This window comes from Motacilla alba, chromosome Z, assembly GCF_015832195.1.
Source record: "Motacilla alba alba isolate MOTALB_02 chromosome Z, Motacilla_alba_V1.0_pri, whole genome shotgun sequence".
In the NCBI taxonomy this organism is placed as follows: domain Eukaryota; kingdom Metazoa; phylum Chordata; class Aves; order Passeriformes; family Motacillidae; genus Motacilla; species Motacilla alba.
Window position 1 is genome coordinate 75,080,600 of NC_052046.1, and position 21,687 is coordinate 75,102,286.

Sequence of the window (21,687 nt, forward strand, 5' to 3'; positions counted from 1 at the left end):
TCTGATTTAAATCACCCTGAGCTAACCTCCCACACTGCTGCCACTACTCTACCTGCCAAGAACTGTCAGAAACATCATTCCTGTTCTTTAATCACAAGAATTGCTCTGGAAAGTTACAAGGAGCACTGAACATCCAAGACAGACCTCAGCGAGGAAGCACACTGCCTCTGCAAGCAGCAAGGCCACACCTGATCCTCCTCCCATCACTGCTCTGAAATTATTTCAGTTCAGGGCAATTTAGGTTCATACTCAGTGTCACACGAGGATGGGAGAGCAGAAAGGCCACAAAAAGAGGAAAAAAAGAGAAAAAACCTCAAAAAAAAAAAAAAAAAAAAGACCAAACAAACAAATAAACAAAAAAACCCACACCAAAAAACAAAGAAACAAAACAAAAAAACCCACAAACAAACAAAGAACCCAACAAAAACCCAAACATAACAAGTAAAGATAAAAATCCACCCCGCTGAATCCTGTTGATAAAACACTCAGGCATCATGTAAGATTACAGACTGACTTAATCAGAAAAAGTAAAATCAAATTAGTCCATGATACCTCAGTTTAATTTAAACATGGAAGGAAAGTACACACATTCCTGTGTTTTCAAGTTATGCTGGTGGGTTATCACATATGGCACTCAGGCAGCACACCAGCAACTGTTCTTTAATTCTATGTTTATTCTAAGAAGTTACAATAAAAAGGAGAAAAAAATAGAAAATATATCTTCAGGATTTTGATAATTTTATCCAGATATTTTTTGCACAGATATTCTGAATTATTGTCTTTGCTAAGTAACTATATTCAAAGTAAGTACCTGATCTATATCTGAATGTGAGAATTCTGGACACCTGCTCCTCTGGGTATTAGTCTTCATTTAAATTAAAAAAAAATATGGAAAATACATTCATTCAGGCTGCAGAGGAAGAGAAAACCAGCATGGTGATTGCATTCCATTATTAGGGGGCTACAGCATATGTCAAATGAGGACAGACTAAGGAAAGTGAATTCATTTGGCATGGAGGAAGTGAAGAGGGCATCTTCTACCACCCTGGGGGCATTCAGGAGAGCCTGGAGCAGATTCTGCTGAGAGGTGCAGGGACAAAACCAAGCAGCCATGAGCTGCATTCTGCCCCACAACGCCAGCTAAACACTCCAACAGGTGATGCAGTGAAGCTGGGCGCTTCCCTTCCTCGACTGTTTCCCAAGGTGGACAAAGACCTGGAACAGCTGGGCTCCAGAGAGCTCATCCAAGCCAAATTCTCCCAAGATTTTGAGGAAAAAAAAAAGAGATTCTGAGAAACCGTGTAAGTCATCAGGCGTGTCATAAACCAGCTGTGGACCAAGTGCACAAGTAAGAACAAAACACAGCAGCACAGCCACTGCTCCTGCAGACCCCCCTGTGCCACAGCAAGGAGAGCACACAATGTTTAGTGCACTGCTGGCACTGAGGGGCTCTGGGATGGGCCTGGAGCCTGCTCTGTGCTCACACCACAGGTGAGCTGCTTGCTCCTCGCCCCAGGAAGACAAGGTCTGTGCTCTGGGCAGGGGATGCTCCGTGGAGAACAAAGGGATTGTCCATGCAGGAATTCCCTTAGTGCTCTTGTAGAGGACTTCACCCACCTACAAGGTAAGAGACAGGATCTTATTCCCTCATCAATGGGCAAGGAACTGCAGGACGTACCATTCAAGCCAAAAAAGCATATTCTTCAGCCGAGGCTGTGGCACAAAGTCTCCTTTTTGTGTTGCTTTTTGGCATGTGTAACTCACTGCTCACATTTCATTCTCCTCTCACGCCACTGACAGAAGCACTTGAACCAAATCCAACTGAAAGGACATGATAGATTACGCAACTAATTCCTCTTTCCCTTTTTTTCTCCTCGATTTGGAGGCTCAGCATTTGGGACACTAGCACATTCAAGCACCCTCTACTCTACAGAAATAAAAATTTTAAAGCCACAACAGGATCTTCCAGACGTCAGCATCTGCGATTACAGACGTCATCAGAGGCCACAAAAAACCCCAAGTATTAAACAGCTCCAGCCTAAAAATCAAACCCACTGCTCTGGAGACACTTCAGTACCCATCCAAATTTGCCTCTGTACACGGCCTGGATCTTGCAAAGCCTTTTCACACTTTTCCAAGAAAGATCCAGCTGTGTGATGCTCCAGTGCATTGTCCCTAATGACCTCACAGCCACAGGAGGCTGGGAAATTGTATTACCCCTGATTTTCTTCCAGAAATGTCTCCATCTGAGCTCTCCTCCGATGAGGAAAATAAAAAGACTCCCAATTCCAAGCTCACAAAGACATCTTCAAGTATAAACACAATAGGCAAAGCTCTGCTCTAGCCCCACTCCTTTCCTCTTTGCAATTACTGGAGTTATCCTCCTTCAATGCAGTCAAACCATGGCAGAACAAAACCTTTAAGATGTGAGTAGGGAGGTGAATATAACAATAAATCCAAGTCTGAAGTGAGAAAGAAACTCCTTAGGAAGTAATGTGAATGAGAGGAAGAGAAGACATAAAAGAGCAGGAGGAATTATTGTTACGTGTGTTAACTTGGCAATTAATACTCCTTTCCTTCTGCACTCAAAAACCAGAAGAAGCTTCAGGGCTTTGGGAATGTGCATTAATGGTGTGCTATTTTTAATAATTCTTACCTCAAACACAAATGTGGTTTTCATACCTAAAAAATGAAATTTAAATTTAATTTTAAATCTAATTTAAAAAACAAACAAACAAAAAAAAAGTCCTGCAATTGGTAGCCAAATGTTGAAATAAGGCTTCAAACCCTGAGAGCTGTGTGCCCATGGCCAGGAAGGCCAAGATCTGGTTTCTGAAACGAGGAAGAAGCTGCTGAGCTTGGTCTTGACCTGCCCTGCCCAATGAGAAGTGTGGTTTTGGCACAAAGTGAGGGTGGCCCCATCCCCAGAGATGCCCTATTTTGGGAGCTCTGCAGCCCCTAAACTCCTCACAGCAGGGAAACTGAAATGTGGGAAGGGTCCAGGAGCCCTCCTGGCACCTGGGGACAGCCCTGTCCAAGCCTGGGAGCCAATTCTGTAACACCAAAGGACAAAACACTCTGCCCATGCAGGAAGATCTGCTCAGCCTCAGCCCAAAAAACACCACGGAAATCCCTCTACTGAGGCAGAATTTGGCACGGGCAGCTTCTCATCTCCCTCAGATAAAGAGCTTTGCATGTTTTGTAATGGTTTAACAGAGGCTGCTGGACAGAAAACGGGATGCATCTGGCTGGTCAATTACACTTGTAATTAATGTCTCCTTTGATAAGCTGATACAGACTTAAGAGTCCATTAAATGTGATGAATTGAACTTGTTAGTTTTTTTAAAAAAGTAATTTCAGGCTCTCCTGTGAGATGTACAAAGATGCTTAAACACAGTCTCATCTCTAACAGAATAAATACAAGTAGAGTGTTAACAATTATAACCCTTATATAAAGGGTTAAAACCCTTATTATAACAATTATATAAAATTTAAAAATATTTTAAAAATTAAAAAAATAAAAAATCTCTTATATAAAATATTTTCTTCTTATTCCACATTCCTGTAATCCAAGAGTAGGATGTTTTCACCAGAAATTGTTATTTACCTTGATTTCCTGTTCTGTGAAAAGCTAATACAGGAGAAAAAGCAAGGCAGCTCTTCCCATGGGTTAATTTAGCAGGTAACTTAACACACGCTGTGCACTGTGTATTCTTTCTTTCCAAGGATTTACCATTAAGGACCCAACTGCAAAAAGCCACTTAAATTATTTTACAAATGGAACCAAAAAAAAAAATTTTTTCGAGGAAGAAGGTGAAGGCAGCTTGGGCCAAGTGGTATGCTTTTAAGGAAAAAAAAAAAAAAAAACTAAAAAACAAGAAAGAACTCTAAATTGAAATTCAATTTATCTGATGTTTACAATTTGGGGGCTGGCAATGATTCAGCTCAAAATATAGTTTTAAGCATCACAAGGCTGCACATCATCTCTGGAGAGGTGAGCTGAAAACAGAGGCAGCACACTTTTGTCTTTGTTCTGCCAGGGGCTTTTCAAATAAGTCAAAAATTAAAGAAAAAAAAGTAGTATCTTAATTCTACTGACAGTGGACACTTATTCCAACTTATTAGACTTTGTAACTCAACACCTAAGGAAACTGAGTAATGAATCCTCTATTATCACCAACCAATTAAATTGTTACAATATTAGAGGGAGTAGAGGGATAAAACTACTAGGTGAAACTGAGTTTTTTTGTCAGATGAAGTATTTATGTTCACAAGACACACGGCCTTCTTTTTGTTCAGTCTTTTACAGCACAAAAACTTGAAGCTGTATGTAGTTGTTTTAAAACACAAGAAGTTGTTGGCATACCCTGACTATAGAGAATGTTCCCAACAAAATCCCAAGGATTCCTTTCACCCAGCTGAACGAGAAGGGCACTGGTCTAGATTCTGCTCAAGGTCAGTGATGAGCCAGAAGTATCTGAAAACACATCCTTATTAATACACACTAATTCCTTCATGTTTTTGAAATCCTTCCCGTGCCTGGGCTGCAGCAGAGGGGCTTCAGATCCTGCTGAGTCCTCCCTCAACAGCCAACTCCAAATGTTCCACTCTCAACGAGGCCACGCTCAGGACAAGTTCTCTTTCTTTGAAGAACAAACAGAAAAAAGGGTTATGTCAAAAGAAAGAGGTTTCTTGGTTTTCTTGGTCTCCACTTCCTGCTGCAGCTCTCCACGATGCCACACGAACTTTTGCCATGATCAGACAGAAAGAGGCTGTGGGAACACAGCTCCTTGACCCAGCTGCTGGTGAAACTCCATTCTGGGGCTCCTTTCCTCAGTACATTAAAACCCAAACTCGTTACTCTGCAATTAATAACACCTGACAGTGTGCTGATTATCTACCACAGGGCGATCAATTGATAGAGTGCACGGCTTCCCCTCTGCCACAGCTCAAAAATTACATCATGCCTTTGAGTACTGAACAGCAGATTGCAAAGCAATCACTCCAAAATGTGACTTAATTGGAGTTAATCACAAGTGCGCTTGAGGATGATATTCATGAAAGCATTTCCTTGCTTAGGCTTGCCCAAGGGCACTGGCTCTCAGATTCTGGTGCCAGCTCAGGTCTGTGCTCTGACTCTGGCTGGGTCCAAAAGCTGGCGCACGTGTGATTTCCCTCACTCTGCCCAAAATTGCTCTCTCATCTGCCTCATGATCGTCGTGAAAAAACCGAGACCACCGAAAGAGGATCCTGTTTCTGACATCCTGGTTTGGTGGGGCTTGCCAGGGCCCCGGGACTGGAACTTGAGTTATTGTTCACAGGTGCGTTTGTCCACCCCATGGAACACTGCTCCCAGTGAAAGGACAAGGAGCACCTTGACCTTCCTCCGCCTGCATCGCGCTGTGACAATGGCCTGGAGTTTTCCACTCCCAAGCCTGGCTGGACTCTCTTCTGGAATTACCCTTTGGTGGTCTCCACAGAAGACCCTTCACCCACTGTACAACCACCGTGGCAGATGGACTGGGATGGGAGAAGCCGCTCCCTCCAAGGCTGAGACATGAAACCCCTATATGGAAAAGGCTCCTTTTCTCCTCCAGGACTGAAACCTCTAACCTGGGGGGAGGAGGGCAGTGTGTGTGGGGAGAACAGCTGATCAAACTGAGATGTTTGCCTGCAGGCAGTGACCACTGGACCAGGAACACAATGGCTCTGCCCCACTGCTGAGATCATGAGACTATTGTATCTTTTCCCCCCTCCTTCCCAACTTTCAATAGAAAATTCTAATAAAAACCCCTCAAGTCAGCTAGCTAACTCGAGATCTCCCCAACGTGAAGGCGACTCCTCAACTGGACCTCGAAGAATTACAGAATTGCATCGCCTCTACGTTGGTAGCTATACCTACTCTGTCTTTCCTTTCCTTTCCTACAGGGTTTCTTTCTCTCTCTCTCTCTCCCCAGTCCCCTCCAATGCATTTGGCTGTGATCATTCAATAAAGTTCACTGATTTTGATTGTAACTGCAAACCCCCTTGCCGTGTTGGTGTTTTGTACCCTGAATATCAGATAACGAACCATCACAGTCCTGTCCATGAGGGCGGATCGTGACACTCACCTAGACTGCTTTGTCACACAGGGCTACTTCCACCTAGACCAACTCCAAGCACCAGTCCCAGAGCCACCTTTCAGAGACAAACCAAGCTGGGTTTTCCTCAAAGCCATCAGCAATAACAAGTGCACTGTACTGGCAGTAGACACAGGGTGCTTTATGGTAAGGCTGACCTTATCCGCTTCAAGATGCAAATTCATGTGCTGTCTTTTCAGAAAATTAAAACAGCTTCACAAATCAATTCATACTCCAAGTAAGGATTTCTGACAGCCACACAACTGTTTCCCCTAAATTAAAGGCTTTTTTTCCCTCTTCCTAGCTCCCTTTCTCTCAAATAATGATGTTTTTCTTTTTGAGATTTTTTATTTGGGGGGGGTGGTAGGTTTTTTTTCTCTCTGTTTTAGTTTTGAGGTCTTTTGTGAGTGGTTCTTTTGTTGTTGTAGTTTGTTTTCTGGTGGTTTTTGGGTTTGTTTTGTTTGTTTGTTTGTCTAGCAACAACAACAAAAAACGAACCAGCACTGCCCTGGGAATGGGTTTGATGGATGGACTGTTCAGGAATCAGGAATCAGCTGGTTGTGCACATCCAGAGGGCAGTGCCCAAAGGCTGAGTCCCAGGGGACATCAGTGACCTGCCCCTGGGTCAGGGCTGGATCCAGGCTGTGCTGAGCAAAGGGAGCAGCCCTGGAGGAGCCCTGGCGGTGCTGTGGGGCAGGGCTGGGACCCCAAAAACCCCTGTGCTGGGCTGAGCCCCAAAAACCCCTGTGCTGGGCTGAGCCCAGCGTGGGCAGCAGGGCAGGGGGGATTCTGCCCCTCTGCCCCTCAGTCAGACCCCACCTGCAGAGCTGCCCCAGCCCTGGGCAGCCCAGGAAGGAGCTGGAGCTGCTGCAGCCAGGCCAGAGGAGGCTCCAGGATGGGCACAGGGATGGAGCAGCTCTGCTGGCAGCAAAGGCTGGCACGGCTGGCATTGCTCACCTGGGCAGCAGGAGCTTTGGGCTGAGCTCAGTGTGGCCTTGCAGTCCTTAAAGGGGGCTCATAAGGTACTCCACTCAAGTAGTCCCATAAGGCCCAACAGGAATACACTCAAATATACTTGCTAGGAAATGTTCCTAAGTACATCTATCTCCCTCTGCAGAAAGGCTTTCACAAAGGCTGAAAGACTTAACACAAAATCTTTTTGGTTTAAAAAATACTGTGCTGCTAAGCGAAACAGAGTTAATTACAACATCAGTGATTCCAAATTCTCTGCTGAGAACCTGTGGGAACCCAGGACACCCCTCTGGGTGCCCTGGATGGGCAGAGCCCCGGGCAGGGGGCTCTGAGACCCTGGCAGCAGCCAAAGACACACGTGGGGTTTGGATCTTAGCCCGTGGAGCAAATCACCAACTCTGTGTGGAGAATTACAAGCCACACACACAAGTTCAGGTGTTGCAGTAGAAGCAGTCACAAAGTGAAAGGAAGGATTTTTGAGTGCTGTACAGGGGGTTTAAGCCTTGTACACAGGGGTCCAAGTTTTGTACATGGGGGTCAGGGGTTCTAAGATGGAGGGATTTGGGTGTGCCCTGTGCTCCTTCTTTCTCCTTCCCAGCCTCCATGTCTTTGGTGCTGTTGGCACTCACAGATTGGTTTAGAGCAGAAAGTCACCATTCAATATAGATAGCAGGCACTGGGGAAAAGTATAAACATGTAACAGGTAATGTGTGATATAAAAGATGGCAGCAGCCCCTGGGAGGGCAGTGTGCCTCTGTCTGACCTGCTGAACGGGCCACAGCAGCTCAGGAGAAGAATCTTTAGATAACCAACAATAAACAACCTTGAGACCAGACAACAGAGGACTGCTGAGTGTTTCTTCGAAGGCACGGGTTGGAGGAGGGACTTTTCCACCTTTCGGGGTCACCCCAATCCGGGGTGAAACCCCACAAGAACCCAGAAGATATTCACGTGAATTTTGAACATCTAACAGTCGTCTGTACTACTCCAAATTCCCAGAGGAAGAGTCCATGCCTGAAGCACACTCCTCAGGAGTCTAATTTACCAGAAGCCTCTTGCCTCTGCCATACATAGGAAGGAGCATCTGTTAAGAGACAAACACTCTCAGCCAAGCACAGAATCAAACTGCTGAAGGCAGCCCAAAAGATAAACCTTGCTCCTTCCTGCAGTCCCTTACAAATCCACTTGTTTCATTCTCTTCAAAATTAAGAAAACAATTACATTCTGTGTTTATGACAAATAAATGAATTCATGGCCTTTCTCCCTTCCCCAGCTCAGGAGGGGCTGGGAACCAGGACCACAAGAGCTTTCCTCTCCTCCCTCCCCATCACTGCTACCTGCATGTCAAACAGGCAGACAGCCTCAGTCTTCCTCTCTCCCACACTGTCTCATTGCCATCAGTGCCTGGATTGGAACTGCTGAATTTCTAGCTCCTGGCAATTTCTATCTCCCAACAACGAGGAAATGGGGGAAGAAGTGATGTTTGAGAAGTTTACACACCCAAGGTATCACTGTTTCCCAGGGAAGGAGTTATGTCCCAAGTCATCTTCAAAGCTGAATGAATGTACTTATTAAAACAAAACACTTGGACTTTAACAAACATGCCAACATTCACAGGCTGCTAAAAAAATATTTAAACTTGCACGCCAGTTTGAAGAGCTTAAGACTCATTCTCCATTTGAATATGTGAAAAATTGAATATATACTGAAAGGAAAAACAAGAAACATCACAGCCAGAAAAGACAAAAAAAAAAAAAGTATCACAACTTACTTGTCACCTCCTACAGTTTCTGATCTGTCCTGTAATAATAAATCAAACAGTTGCCAAAACATGCTAACAAAGGCTTTGCAGCTTTATTTTTCCTGCTTCTGTTTATAAGGTAAGGGGTTTTTTCCCTATGTAAAAGTTAACTTCTTGATACCCAGAAACTGGAAAAGCATCAAGGCTCAACACTTAACTGTTCATTTAATAATTTCTACCTCAAATGGAGGGGAGAAAAAAAAAAGTCTATGCCCATGAATGTTACTAATCAGTGCAATAATGCCACAAATGCAACTGCTGAACACAGCATGTTTTCACGTGAGAAATAATGCACCTTTGAGCCAGGTGTGAGTCTGGGGAAGCTCATCAGAGCTGTGGCCTGGGGGGATATTTACAAGAACACAAGGGCAGGGCAAGGCAAGGCCTGCAAAGACCAGCTGTTGCTGCAAAAAGCAGTGCTAACATTTTAAATCTAATTTATCATCCAGGGTGATGACAGCGCACTGCACTCTGCATTTGGACACAGGGCTTTGCAACTGCCTCTTCAACTGCAGCACCAACTCCACGTGCATGAGGGGACAGTGATTCCACCTGGAGAACATCCCAAACTGTGAGGGGCAGTCAGGCAGGCGTGGTGAATAAATAAATATAAATAAATAAAAATAAATAAAAACTTCACTCTTCAGCAATTTGTCAAACAAGATGCAAGCCCCACGCTTCCCTCACCTGCCACAGAAAATTCTGAATGCTGTATGGAGAACAGCAGCATGTCCTGACTGAGACAGGATCAAAGTGCCAGAAAACACCATCCAGCAACTCCACCAGGCCACTGCGAGAGGTGGTAACACTGTGGTGGAGTTTTCATCCCCTGTCCATTCAAAAGGAGAGAGCTCTGGCACGACCACTTCAAGCAGCGGGCTGCACAGACCATGGGCTGGGCTCTCAGCAGTGCAAAACACCTCTCTGGTCAGTAAATGTCTGCCCACTGATGCTTTTTGGGGTTTGTACTTGCAGGAAACAGCTCACGTGCTGGTTTTGCACTTTTTCCTTCCCTGCTGCACATTTAACTGCGTGCAGCTTCCATTGACACGAAACTCAGGAGGATTGTCACAGCTTGCCTTTCACTCAAAAATCCACGGGAACATTACAAGCTACACAAACCATGAAACCACAGCTTTTTATGACCACCAGCCCTTCAGACACTCTCCTCTGCTCCACCACCTAATGTGCAATGCTGTTTACTCTCACTGTAACCCTTTGGGGTCTTGTTTTTGCCACTACAACCCTTCCTGTCCTTGCTCACCTACAAACCTCAGGAGCTGAGCTATGTGAATAAATGCACATGCCCTTCACCAAAAAAAAAAAAAAACCAAAAAAAATTATATGAATGCATCCTCTGCTCTGAGCAACCAGCAGTCACATACAAAGACCACAAAATTAAAAGCATTTTGTACAACAGTTACAGGTCAGAGCTCATTCCAGCTGAGTTTCTACTTGACTGATGACATAAATCCATAACTCTGTCCATGAGAGCAATTAGCACTGAACAGCACCATTGACCAAATGTAATAAACCCACTACAGCTCACTCTGAGAGACCATGCCAGAAACTGGAGAGGAACAAACCTGCAGAGACCTCACCCAATACAGTTAAAAGCAGAGGCCACGGCTAAACCAGAGGGCTATTAGCACTGCACTTAGCAGAAGGAGCTTGAAAATATATTTGCAGAGGTCCTGAAACACAAATTAAAAAGGCTTGTGTTGAACATAATGATGGGGGTTCAGCCACTCGAGGGATTCCACCACGCCTGGAGAGGGAGGATGAGGTTTAGCTCTCAGTGGGTCTGAAAGAGAAGGGAATTCCAGGGAACCAAGCCCAAGCCTACTGCAGTACTCAGGAGAGAGCAGAAACCTGAGCCCCACATTCAGAACCCTGGGGTTATCACAGGCACCAAGCTGCAGCCTGAACCAAGCAGTGCAGAGCTGGGTGAAACGCTGTGGGTTACAGTTACTTGTGACCAGCGTGCTTCCACAGGGCGTCCAAGAATGCTACAGAATGAAACACTGAAAAAAAAAGGGGGAAATGGAAAAAAGAGGAGCAACGGAGCACCCTGAAGACGAGCTGAATTTTTCAACAAAACAAGGAAGGAGGAGCAAAAACATCCCAAAGGAGCCTCAAAGACAGGAGACCAATACAGGCTAGGTTTTAAAGCAGCCAACATGTTAAGGAGGGTGGGTGCTGACCCTTTACTAGAAAGAACTTGGAGTACAAAACACTGTGTTCTTAGGAAAAAAATGGAAGTATTTTCTGAAGGCAAGACTTTTTCTTTGCTTTCTAGAAAGAAGGAAATTAAAGCCATGACAAGATTTTGCTCCAGGCGGGTCAGCACTTGCAAACAGATGTTACTAACAGTTTGGGAACAGCACAGTACTCACCAGAACAGTTTCTCTTGAGCCCCTTTTTGTAACCTACTTTTAATATAAGCTTTGCTTTTGAGGGAAGGCTCTTCACTGGCCCCCAGCTCAGTGTGCTTCAAGAGTATTTTCTAGTCATTAAACCTGCTCTAGAAGAGCAAAGAATGAAAAACAAAAAAACCTCACAGAAATTGAAGGGAAGCACAGAGACTTTCAACTCTTGTCAGTGTAAAGGGGCACTGAACCAACTTAGGGCTGCTCTCACAAAGCTGCAGCGCTTTACCTTAGCTCCACATTTTATTTCATTCTCTTGGTAACCATAAGCATAGTCTTTGTGCTTGGCTCATTCAGTGCCAAGCTCTAGCACACAACATCCAACACCAAATCACCCCTGCTGCAACCCTTACACTACACAGGAGCAGCAGAAAGACTTCTTCCCTTTTCTCTTCTTTTTTCTCTTTTCTCTTTCCTCTTCTCTTCTCTCCTCTTTTTTCTCCTCTTCTCTTTCCTCTTCTCTTCTCTCCTCTTTTTTCTCCTCTCCTCTTTTCTCTTCTCTTCTCTCCTCTTTTTTCTCCTCTCCTCTTTTCTCTTCTCTTCTCTCCTCTTTTTTCTCCTCTCCTCTTTTCTCTTCTCTTTTTTCTCTCTTCTCCCTTCTCTTTCCTCTTCTCCCTTCTCTTTCCTCTTCTCCCTTCTCTTTCCTCTTCTCCCTTCTCTTTCCTCTTCTCCCTTCTCTTTCCTCTTCTCCCTTCTCTTTCCTCTTCTCCCTTCTCTTTCCTCTCTTCTCTTTTCTCTTCTCCCTTCTCTTTCCTCTCTTCTCTTTTCTCTTCTCCCTTCTCTTTCCTCTCTTCTCTTTTCTCTTCTCCCTTCTCTTTCCTCTCTTCTCTTTTCTCTTCTCCCTTCTCTTTCCTCTCTTCTCTTTTCTCTTCTCCCTTCTCTTTCCTCTCTTCTCTTTTCTCTTCTCCCTTCTCTTTCCTCTCTTCTCTTTTCTCTTCTCCCTTCTCTTTCCTCTCTTCTCTTTTCTCTTCCCTTCTCTTTTCTCTTCTCTCTTTTCTCTTCTCCTCTCTTCCCTTCTCTCTTCTCCCAACCTTTCCAAGCTCCAGTCTCCTGGGACTATTTTTCTCTCCCATCTCTACCCTGTTTTCATCATCCCAGTGTTTTCCTGCAGCATCCCCAACGCACAAAGAGGTGAAGACCCTTCTTGAGCCACAAGATCTTAGTTACCACTGGTTTAGTCAGAAAGGCCTTAAAAATATTATGGACAATTAAACTTTTTACAGCTCATGGAAGATTCTCAGCAACAGGTTTTGGAAAAGAGCTGCTAAGAGATGAAATCACCAGGTACTGGCCAAACCTGAATACTACAGACATCTCAGTATACATTAAAATGAAATAACTGCTGTGCAAAAGAAACCGCACAAAACCAAACCTAATTAAAAGCACAAGAAAGCAGCATATTGAAATCACTTAAATTACTATGAAATACTTCAGGGCCCTCTAGTGGTTTAATCTCTGGTATGAGAAAAAATCCACAAAGAATTGCTTTTAAAATAAGGCTACTGAGCTGTATGGCAATAATGTGCTCTATTTCTGTCCCTCTCATGTAATTAAGGGCATTTGGGCTGGAAAGCTGCCTAGCAAATTACCAGAAAGGTGAAAAAACTACAAACTAATCCCTGTTCACAAAATAGGCTAATGGGTAGCATTTTTTGTCTTCATAAAAATGAGAAGTCACTCATTAACATTCTCTACTGTGCACAACCAAAAAAAACACAAAGAAAAAGGAAAAAAAAATCACAACCACTCTCCCAAATTCACACCAGAATGACTATTTCATTCAAAATTGAAAAGCCAAGCTCTAAACCAGCTCTCTACAGCCCCAAACTGCATGGTAAGAAAGAAAAAAGGGAAAACCTGAAATTTCCTAAAAAGAAAAATGCATCTGCAACATTTCATCCCCTCTGTTCAGAACACTGCTTCATCTTTCATCTGTCACCCTAAAAGTTACATCCTACTCTGGCTTTACTACACAGAAAAAGTGATACAGAAAACAGGTAACGAATTTCCTCTTGGAACATGCCAAGAGAACTCAAAGCAAAGAGAAGATTAGTCACAACACTTCCAGGTCTGTACCCAAGCCCTGGATGGTGTAAAAGGACAAACAGGATCAAAAACCAGTTGCAAAGGTATTTTACACCTGTCTACATTAATAGAAAAGCAAGTTTTGTGTCTTTTAGAGACCTCAAAACTACAATAAACAGGGGAAAACAGTCACAGAACACCTCTTTTAGATCTGAAAGGTAAGTGAGCTTGGAAATTATTCTAGCAGATGCTGTGATGAGGAGTGTGGGGGCAGGACCACGATAATGACAATGTTTAAGTGCACAAATCCTTCACAGGCCAGAGTTAGAAACCATGAACCTCAGCCTAAACACAACTTAGGAGCAAGTGCCCACAACTCTGAGGGATTTGGGAAGTTCTGAACCCAGCAGCTGTTGCGTTCTCAAAGCAAAAGTGTTGTTATCTTACTGCAAGAGTCCCATACCTTCTCAGTGATTTCTCATGGGTAGTTCTTCTCAACACTGCTCCTTCTTCTTCAAAGCCCAGACAGCAACTGACTCTAGGTCCCAGTTCCCCCTGTCTTATGGGACTGTTCTTCCTTACTGGTTACAGCTGTGAGTCAAGCCTGTTTCTGATCTTGGATAACTGGCCTGGCTGCAACTCTTTGGGGGTAAAACTGCTTTTTACACATGTCTTATACTCTATTCCCACCACAAGCAGCAAACTGCAGCCACTCTGGAAAGGGCCACGACAGAACTCCACCTCCATACCTGCTCCTGGATCCCAGCTCCACCGCTGGCCCTGGGAAAGAGAGCCCCACAGAACTCACCTCATGGAGGTTATACTGTGGATGAGCTTTTCAGATGGATCTGACAGCCTTGATGGAAGAATTATCTCAACTGGCTGCAGGCGCAGAACCCGACTCTCCAGCTCCGAGCGCGAAGCACCGTCCCGAAAACTGTCAAAAATCACCTCTCCTGTGGTTGGCTGGATGGCCTGCCAAACAAAAACACACACACATATGTCCAGTGGATATCCACATTTTCAGGGACTGCTTCAGTGGCTCAAGCTGTTAGGCAGAAAGAAAATTTACGGTGTAAAATTACCCAGCACCCCCACACGCAGAGAAAGCAGCGGATCAAAAAACCTGAATGTGCTTTTTTTGAAACTGGTGACACAACAATAACCCCCAAAACACTAACACAACTTCGTCCTGGTAAGGGACAACAATACCTCACAAATGTAAATGTGCTTTTGTTGCTAGCAGTCCATCACTGTTCAATTTTTAACACCAGAAAATCTATTAGCTGAAGTCCATGAAACGCACGTGTAATTCGAACTGGAATTTGAACATTTGCTTCTGTTGTTCTCTCCCAGCAGCAGTATGACATTCAAACAGAGACACAATCAAGATGCTTTTTAATTAATTCATTACCAGCTGACTGGGCTTTGCTGTGTGTTTTGCTGGTCAAACAGGACCGGGATTAATCTTCACCAATACAAATCTGAAGTGTAAGTGGTAAAAAACCCTCTAAAGTCTCTTCCTCTAAAGAATGGTATTTTGTAGAGGAAAAAAGTGCTCACAAGCTTTAAAATATTGACCCTAAAAATGTTTAAGCAATGAAATTTGTAAAGGATCTGAACTAATGGTTTCCCTAATGTATTGGGTTAAAATACTAATATGTTTTCAAGTGATACAGGAGCAAAACTGTCCACTGTTCAACTATCCACTCCAGACCTTTTCTGAGGTTTTCAAATGTAAAGCCATCACAGTTCACACACAGGTGTCTTACCTAAAACACCCCTTTTTTCCCAAAAAAAAAAAAAAAAAAAAAAAAATTGCTACTCCCCCACAAAAAAAAATCTGAAAGACAGAACAGTCATGAATTTAACAAGGCAGCCGCCCACCTACCCAGAAAAGAAACAAAATGCACAACAAAAGAACCCCACAAGACCCTAAAATACTGACTCCTGAGAAACTAACTTACCATGATGCCTGTAACAATGTCACCTTTCTTCCTGTCCTTCGGGTGGTCTCCATTTTCACAGATGCAGAGGAGGTAGCTATCAGGGACATCTGCTGTTACCTCTCCAACATCTACAGAATCATCCAGCTTCAGCAAAGGGTTCACATGTGGCAAATGTTCAAAAAAAATACCACAAGATTTGGCTGGACTGCTCACAGGTCCTTCCAGACCTTAGTCTTGTACTCTCAGACATTAACCTAATAATCTTTTTAGCTCCTGGTATCTATTAAGTTTGTTTGAGAAATTAAATTAAAAACATGAGGTAGATAAGACAGGATAGGGCAAAAGAAAAAACGGAAGAAAAGAAATTAAATGCATTGGTTAAAAGCTGTTTCTCTCTTATTTTAACATTTTTTAGGCAAGACCTGCAGGATACTGCAGATTTGGTAAGTCCACTGCATGACTTCAGAAAGCAACTACAGTAAACACAACAAACCTACAGCCCCAAGGAGATTAAACTGTAAAGACAGCAAGATGTTTTACCACAACATAAAATTAAAGGAACTTCATTTCCTGCTGCCACTCTTATGTTCAGCTCATGTTCCATCCTAGTGGTAACACCAGAAACCAAGGCCTCCCAAAGGTTAGTTTCAAGCCAAGCTTATTTGGAAAGGATATCTTCTCCAATAAGGGTAGACTTAGTGTAGAGGGCAGTCAGCTTACGGCTGAAGAGAGAGCTTTTATTTTCTCCAGCAGCTTTCAGTGCTGCAGTTTCCATTTGTTTTATTACTCCGACCTACAGGCAGACAAACAAGAAACAAAGTTAGATCTCTGGCAACGAACTATTATTTTTATTATTCTATGTATCTGGTAACCTTTTAATATGTGCAAACAACAAATGCATAATTCAAGCTGGAATGCATGATCAACAGAAAGGGCTCTCACATCAATCCCACCAATGAGATTATAAGGCAGTGCTTTTCCTGACCCTTTTCCTACTCCTGACTGCCCTCTCAACTTCTGTACCTGTGCTTCTCATCCTATTTTGAAACAATTTAGCTGGACGTCATTGCTTATTAGAGAATGGCTGCCTGCATCCAATTTAGAATCAACAAGTCCTTTTCTTAGAAATGGAAGCAGAAAAAGAGGCTATCACCAGAAAGCCACAGAATTACAGGGATCCAGAACAGGAAGGAACAGAGGAAAAAAACAGTGGGCTGGGATAAGAAAAACAAGGATGTGAGGAATAATAAAACAGAGAGACGACACGTACATTTCTCCTTATTAAATGCAAAAACCTGACACAAAAACACTGAGGAAAATAATTGCTCTGGAACTGTTCCTGAAAAAATGAGGATACTTCTCTGAATCTGCTAATGGCTCATGACACCCCCAGCACAGAGAAACTGAAACAAAGGGAAGCTGTCCATTTCTACTGCAGGAACCAGGGATAACGAGCTGCCCACTTCTCAGCTGAAGCCAGGGGCTGGTACAAGCAGTGCAAGTTCTCTCGGGGCTGGTGTGTACTCAATTAGCAGGAGTCAGGGGTAACCTTGTGTCCCTTGGCTACGAGGCGGCGCACGTGGACGAAGAGCCGGTGGCTGGGGATGCTGGCAGTCATGAAGTTGTGATCCAGGTGACAGTAGATGTTCAGCTCCTTAGCTGCAATCTGCAACAGGAGTCAGCCAACGGGTCACAAAGTAATTTAAGAAGGTAAGGAGCTTATCTCTATGACAACAGTGATGCACAGCTGCAATTAAAAGCTCGGTGACAAAAGGGAAAACATTCCAGGAGAAAGCGTGGAGGGGCCCCTCCACCTCCCTGTCCCAGCACTGCCACAAACAGGGGATTCACTGTCACAGGCTGCAGGTGTCAGGTTTTAAGGTTGCACCTTGATCTTTACCACTGTGAGGTAAACCACCCACACTGCACACACAGGGGCTGAGGCACAGCTCAGCAAAAGGTCAAATGGTTTTCACGCCACTAGAAAGGCGGCGGGAATGGAAGTGTTCAGTTTGTGGTCATGAAGATGGGATTAACCTGCCCAATCCACTGAAATACTGACAAATCAATATTGAACAGCAGTGGAAACTAAATGCTTAATAAAAAAAGAGTAACAACACTTAGTGAAATGTGACATTATCATGCGTGATTTGCACGGTCGTTTTGCCCCAGGAGTTCACTGAGCAGGGGACGGGGTGCTAGGCAGGACCTGCAGGCAAACACTGACCTGTCCATCTGAGCTGCATATTTCTATTTCTGGGCTCTAAGTACACCAGCAAATGAGCAGACAAATTACACAGCACAACTATGATGGGGAAAATGAATTCCCAGTAACCAAGCAACATTTCTCAGTGGTCTCAAGTGTGAAAATAGCACCAAACAAAGGCTGGTGGCAACAACTTTGGTACAGCTTGTAAGAAAAAGCATGATGAAACATTTACAAACCATCACTTTAACAATACGTTTGTTACACAGTCCTTTCCAGCTCCTACAGATCTGCCATGTGTAGGTGCCACATCCAGGCATGCATTCAGGATGCTCTCTGCACCCAGGCTACACCTGCTACATTCATCTTTTCTAACACCACCTGCTCCACTGCCTTTCAGTCTGAAAGACTCCTAATGTCATGCATTACAGTTATACATTAAATATATATTACAGCAGAGTTCTGAGCCCTGATATGCAATCCACCTCAGAAAGTTTTTCAGCTTTAACTCTCACAAAACATTATTCAAGGAACTCACCTTAAATTCTCAATATACAAGACAGCAAGCACCACTGTGTGATCACAAAATAACAAATGCCACTTTGGCAAAAAAAAAAATTTAAAAGTGTGCATAACAGATAGTATTGAATTTCAGCACGCAGAGATTTTTCATCCTGATTTCAAGCAACAAAACAAACCAAAATACCCCTTAAAACTTATGCCCCACCCCAAAGAAGTCTCCCTTCCAGAAGTGGCCCCACACCTAGGATGACACCAGGATAAAACAAATATCTTTCCATAATCATGGAAACAATTACCTCAGCATCTTGTCCAAAGAACCGGTATTTGTATCCACATTCCACACACAAAACAGCATCTTTATACTTTTTCTTCATTTCTATGAACTGGAGCTCTAGTGGAGTGTAAATGCTCTTGGTTCTTCTATTAAGATTTGCCTCTGAAGAATTTTGAGAATTTTCATAGGACTTAAGAGACGCAGAAAACTGACTAAGATTACATTGTGGCTCCTCCTGTAAATAAAAGGTGGGAAAGTGGAAATTAGGAACCATCAAACAAATCAGCTGCCCTCTCCTTGGTGTGCACTGACCACAGAGCTAAAGATGGCTGTTGCATTGAAGAGCCCCCCAGCTGCAGCACAGCTGTTGCAGCAGGATATACAGAACACAGTATATTTGGAATGAAAAGGGATTAAAAAGTCATGAAAGTCAAAGTTAGCTGGCCCTCAGACACCTGGGGGGAAATCAGAACCCTGCTGTATCATAGGCTCTCAAAGCACAGACCAAGCCAAGGCAGGCTGCAGAGACTGGGCAGTCTAAACAGGCCATACATTGAAATAACTGCTCCAGTTTACAGGTGAGAAACTCCAGCATGAAGAGATTAATGACGTTCCAAAAACCCACAGTAAACCAAGAAATGAACCAATCCGAGTCTCGGCCACCAGAGCTGTACTCCTTCTCCAGTCTGCACTTCCTCCGTAGGCTCAGCAAACCTCTGAGAACACAGAAAACCAGCGCTACAGTTCCTAAAACCTTAAATGCAGACTGCTTTGAGTTCACTCCGTCTGCAGTGTACCATTTGCCATGACATGATGCAGCCTGTTCTTGCCAAGCTACCTCAGCTCTGCCACGCCGTGCTGTCCTGTACTGTCAGCAGAGTGATGGGGTCAGAGGTGCAGAGAAAAACGCTGGGAAGTGTTTGGCTGACAGCAAAATTCCTCCTCACTTCCATCACAAGATCAAGTACAGATAATATTGGTTGAAAAGAAAATACAAAGGCAACGCCCTCCAGAATTTTTTTAAGCATGCGAGTATTCAAAACACCATCAGGTTGTGCCATAAGTTCTGCACCTGCAAAGAAATCAAATAAACTTCCATTTCTACCAGGGATCCCGTTCAGATTGTAAGAAACAAAATGAGCAGACTGTTTGGCAGAAATGGTAATTCAGAAGAAAAAATTAAAAAAAAGAAAAAAAAGAAAAAAAAGAAAAAAGAAAAGAAAGGGAAAAGAAAGAAAAAAGAAAAAAAAGGGAAAAGAAAGAAAAAAGAAAAGAAAGGGAAAAGAAAGAAAAAAGAAAAGAAAGGGAAAAGAAAAGAAAGGGAAAAGAAAGGGAAAAGAAAAGAAAGGGAAAAGAAAGAAAAAAGAAAAGAAAGGGAAAAGAAAGAAAAAAGAAAAGAAAGGGAAAAGAAAGAAAAAAGAAAAGAAAGGGAAAAGAAAGAAAAAAGAAAAGAAAGGGAAAAGAAAAGAAAGGGAAAAGAAAGAAAAAAGAAAAGAAAGGGAAAAGAAAAGAAAGGGAAAAGAAAGAAAAAAGAAAAGAAAGAAAAAAGAAAAGAAAGAAAAGAGAAAAGAAAGAGAAAAGAAAGAGAAAAGAAAGAGAAAAGAAAGAGAAAAGAAAGAGAAAAGAAAGAGAAAAGAAAGAGAAAAGAAAGAGAAAAGAAAGAGAAAAGAAAGAGAAAAGAAAGAGAAAAGAAAGAGAAAAGAAAGAGAAAAGAAAGAGAAAAGAAAGAGAAAAGAAAGAGAAAAGAAAGAGAAAAGAAAGAGAAAAGAAAGAGAAAAGAAAGAGAAAAGAAAGAGAAAAGAAAGAGAAAAGAAAGAGAAAAGAAAGAGAAAAGAAAGAGAAAAGAAAGAGAAAAGAAAGAGAAAAGAAAGAGAAAAGAAAGAGAAAAGAAAGAGAAAAGAAAGAGAAAAGAAAGAGAAAAGAAAGAGAAAAGAAAGAGAAAAGAAAGAGAAAAGAAAGAGAAAAGAAAGAGAAAAGAAAGAGAAAAGAAAGAGAAAAGAAAGAGAAAAGAAAGAGAAAAAAGAAAAAGAGAAAAGAAAGAGAAAAGAAAGAGAAAAGAAAGAGAAAAGAAAGAGAAAAGAAAGAGAAAAGAAAGAGAAAAGAAAGAGAAAAGAAAGAGAAAAGAAAGAGAAAAGAAAGAGAAAAGAAAGAGAAAAGAAAGAGAAAAGAAAGAGAAAAGAAAGAGAAAAGAAAGAGAAAAGAAAGAGAAAAGAAAGAGAAAAGAAAGAGAAAAGAAAGAGAAAAGAAAGAGAAAAGAAAGAGAAAAGAAAGAGAAAAGAAAGAGAAAGAAAGAGAAAAGAAAGAGAAAAGAAAGAGAAAAGAAAGAGAAAAGAAAGAGAAAAGAAAGAGAAAAGAAAGAAAAAAGAAAGAGAAAAGAAAGAGAAAAGAAAGAGAAAAGAAAGAGAAAAGAAAGAGAAAAGAAAGAAAAAAGAAAGAAAAAAGAAAGAAAAAAGAAAGAAAAAAGAAAGAAAAAAGAAAGAAAAAAGAAAGAAAAAAGAAAGAAAAGAAAAAAAAGAAAAAAGAAAAAAGAAAAAAAAAAGAAAAGAAAGAAAAAAAAAGAAAAGAAAGAAAAAAAGAGATGGCTTAAATCCTATACTTATATGCTTTGGGTCATGGGAATGTACAAAGTGTGCAGTCAGAGATCACCTGGGGAAAAGCAGCACTTAGCTGTAACTGCAAAATCCCCACAACTGCACACCACTGAGCAAGAGAACCCAGTCCAGCTCAAATAAAGCTGCCCTGCACCCAGAACTTGGGGGGCTTCAGGAGCTCAGATGTCTCTGCTGCAAAATCCTCAGCTCACAGACGCAGCACTCTTCTGCCCAAGGTCTGTGCCAGGGTGACCTTGTCTCATTTTACAGGAAACCGTCGTGACAAACCATGTGAAATAAGGGCATGAAGCCAGGCAGAAGGGGTAGAAACAGACACACAAGCTGACTTGTTGAGGTGGTCTGAGTTACCAGCTGGAGGAAGGTTACCAAGTGAAAAGCAAGACACAAGCAGCTAAAAGGATTCCTTCCAAGGAAGGCAAGAAAAATCAGGTTTCTGGGCTCTCCAACTGACCACATCCTCATAACCTCAACAGATTTATCTGGCCACAAGCTGCTCACTTCAGCACCTGGACCCCACATCCACACAAAGCAGACCCACCCAGATAAAGGCCACAGCCCTCAGACAGGGAAGGTTAAAATCAGCTTTTCACACAAGCCAGATGGAGAGCTCCACTAAAGAGCAGCCACCACAGCAAGGCATGAGATGCATTCTAGGACCTGAGCAGCTGGCCCCCAAACCCCCCCAATTAACTAACGTTAATTAGTTCCCCCATCAGTAAAGGGGAAGCAAAATGCCATTATTCCATTCAAAATTCCATTATTCCATTCATTATTCCAT

General features: G+C 42.8%; 1 protein-coding gene across 3 annotated transcripts in view; it reads right to left on the bottom strand.

Annotated features, from left to right (window-relative positions):
- The window catches only part of MSH3 (mutS homolog 3), a 100,495-nt gene that overhangs the window by 75,638 nt on the left and 3,170 nt on the right, over nt 1-21,687 (bottom strand). For all 3 annotated transcript variants that reach the window (XM_038125454.1, XM_038125455.1, XM_038125457.1), the window contains exons 4-8: nt 18,320-18,532; nt 16,845-16,961; nt 15,971-16,088; nt 15,314-15,459; nt 14,155-14,321 (exon numbers count right to left, since the gene is read on the bottom strand). In XM_038125454.1, coding sequence (XP_037981382.1) covers nt 14,155-14,321; nt 15,314-15,459; nt 15,971-16,088; nt 16,845-16,961; nt 18,320-18,532 — 761 coding nt within the window. The remainder of the gene's footprint in view (nt 1-14,154; nt 14,322-15,313; nt 15,460-15,970; nt 16,089-16,844; nt 16,962-18,319; nt 18,533-21,687) is intronic.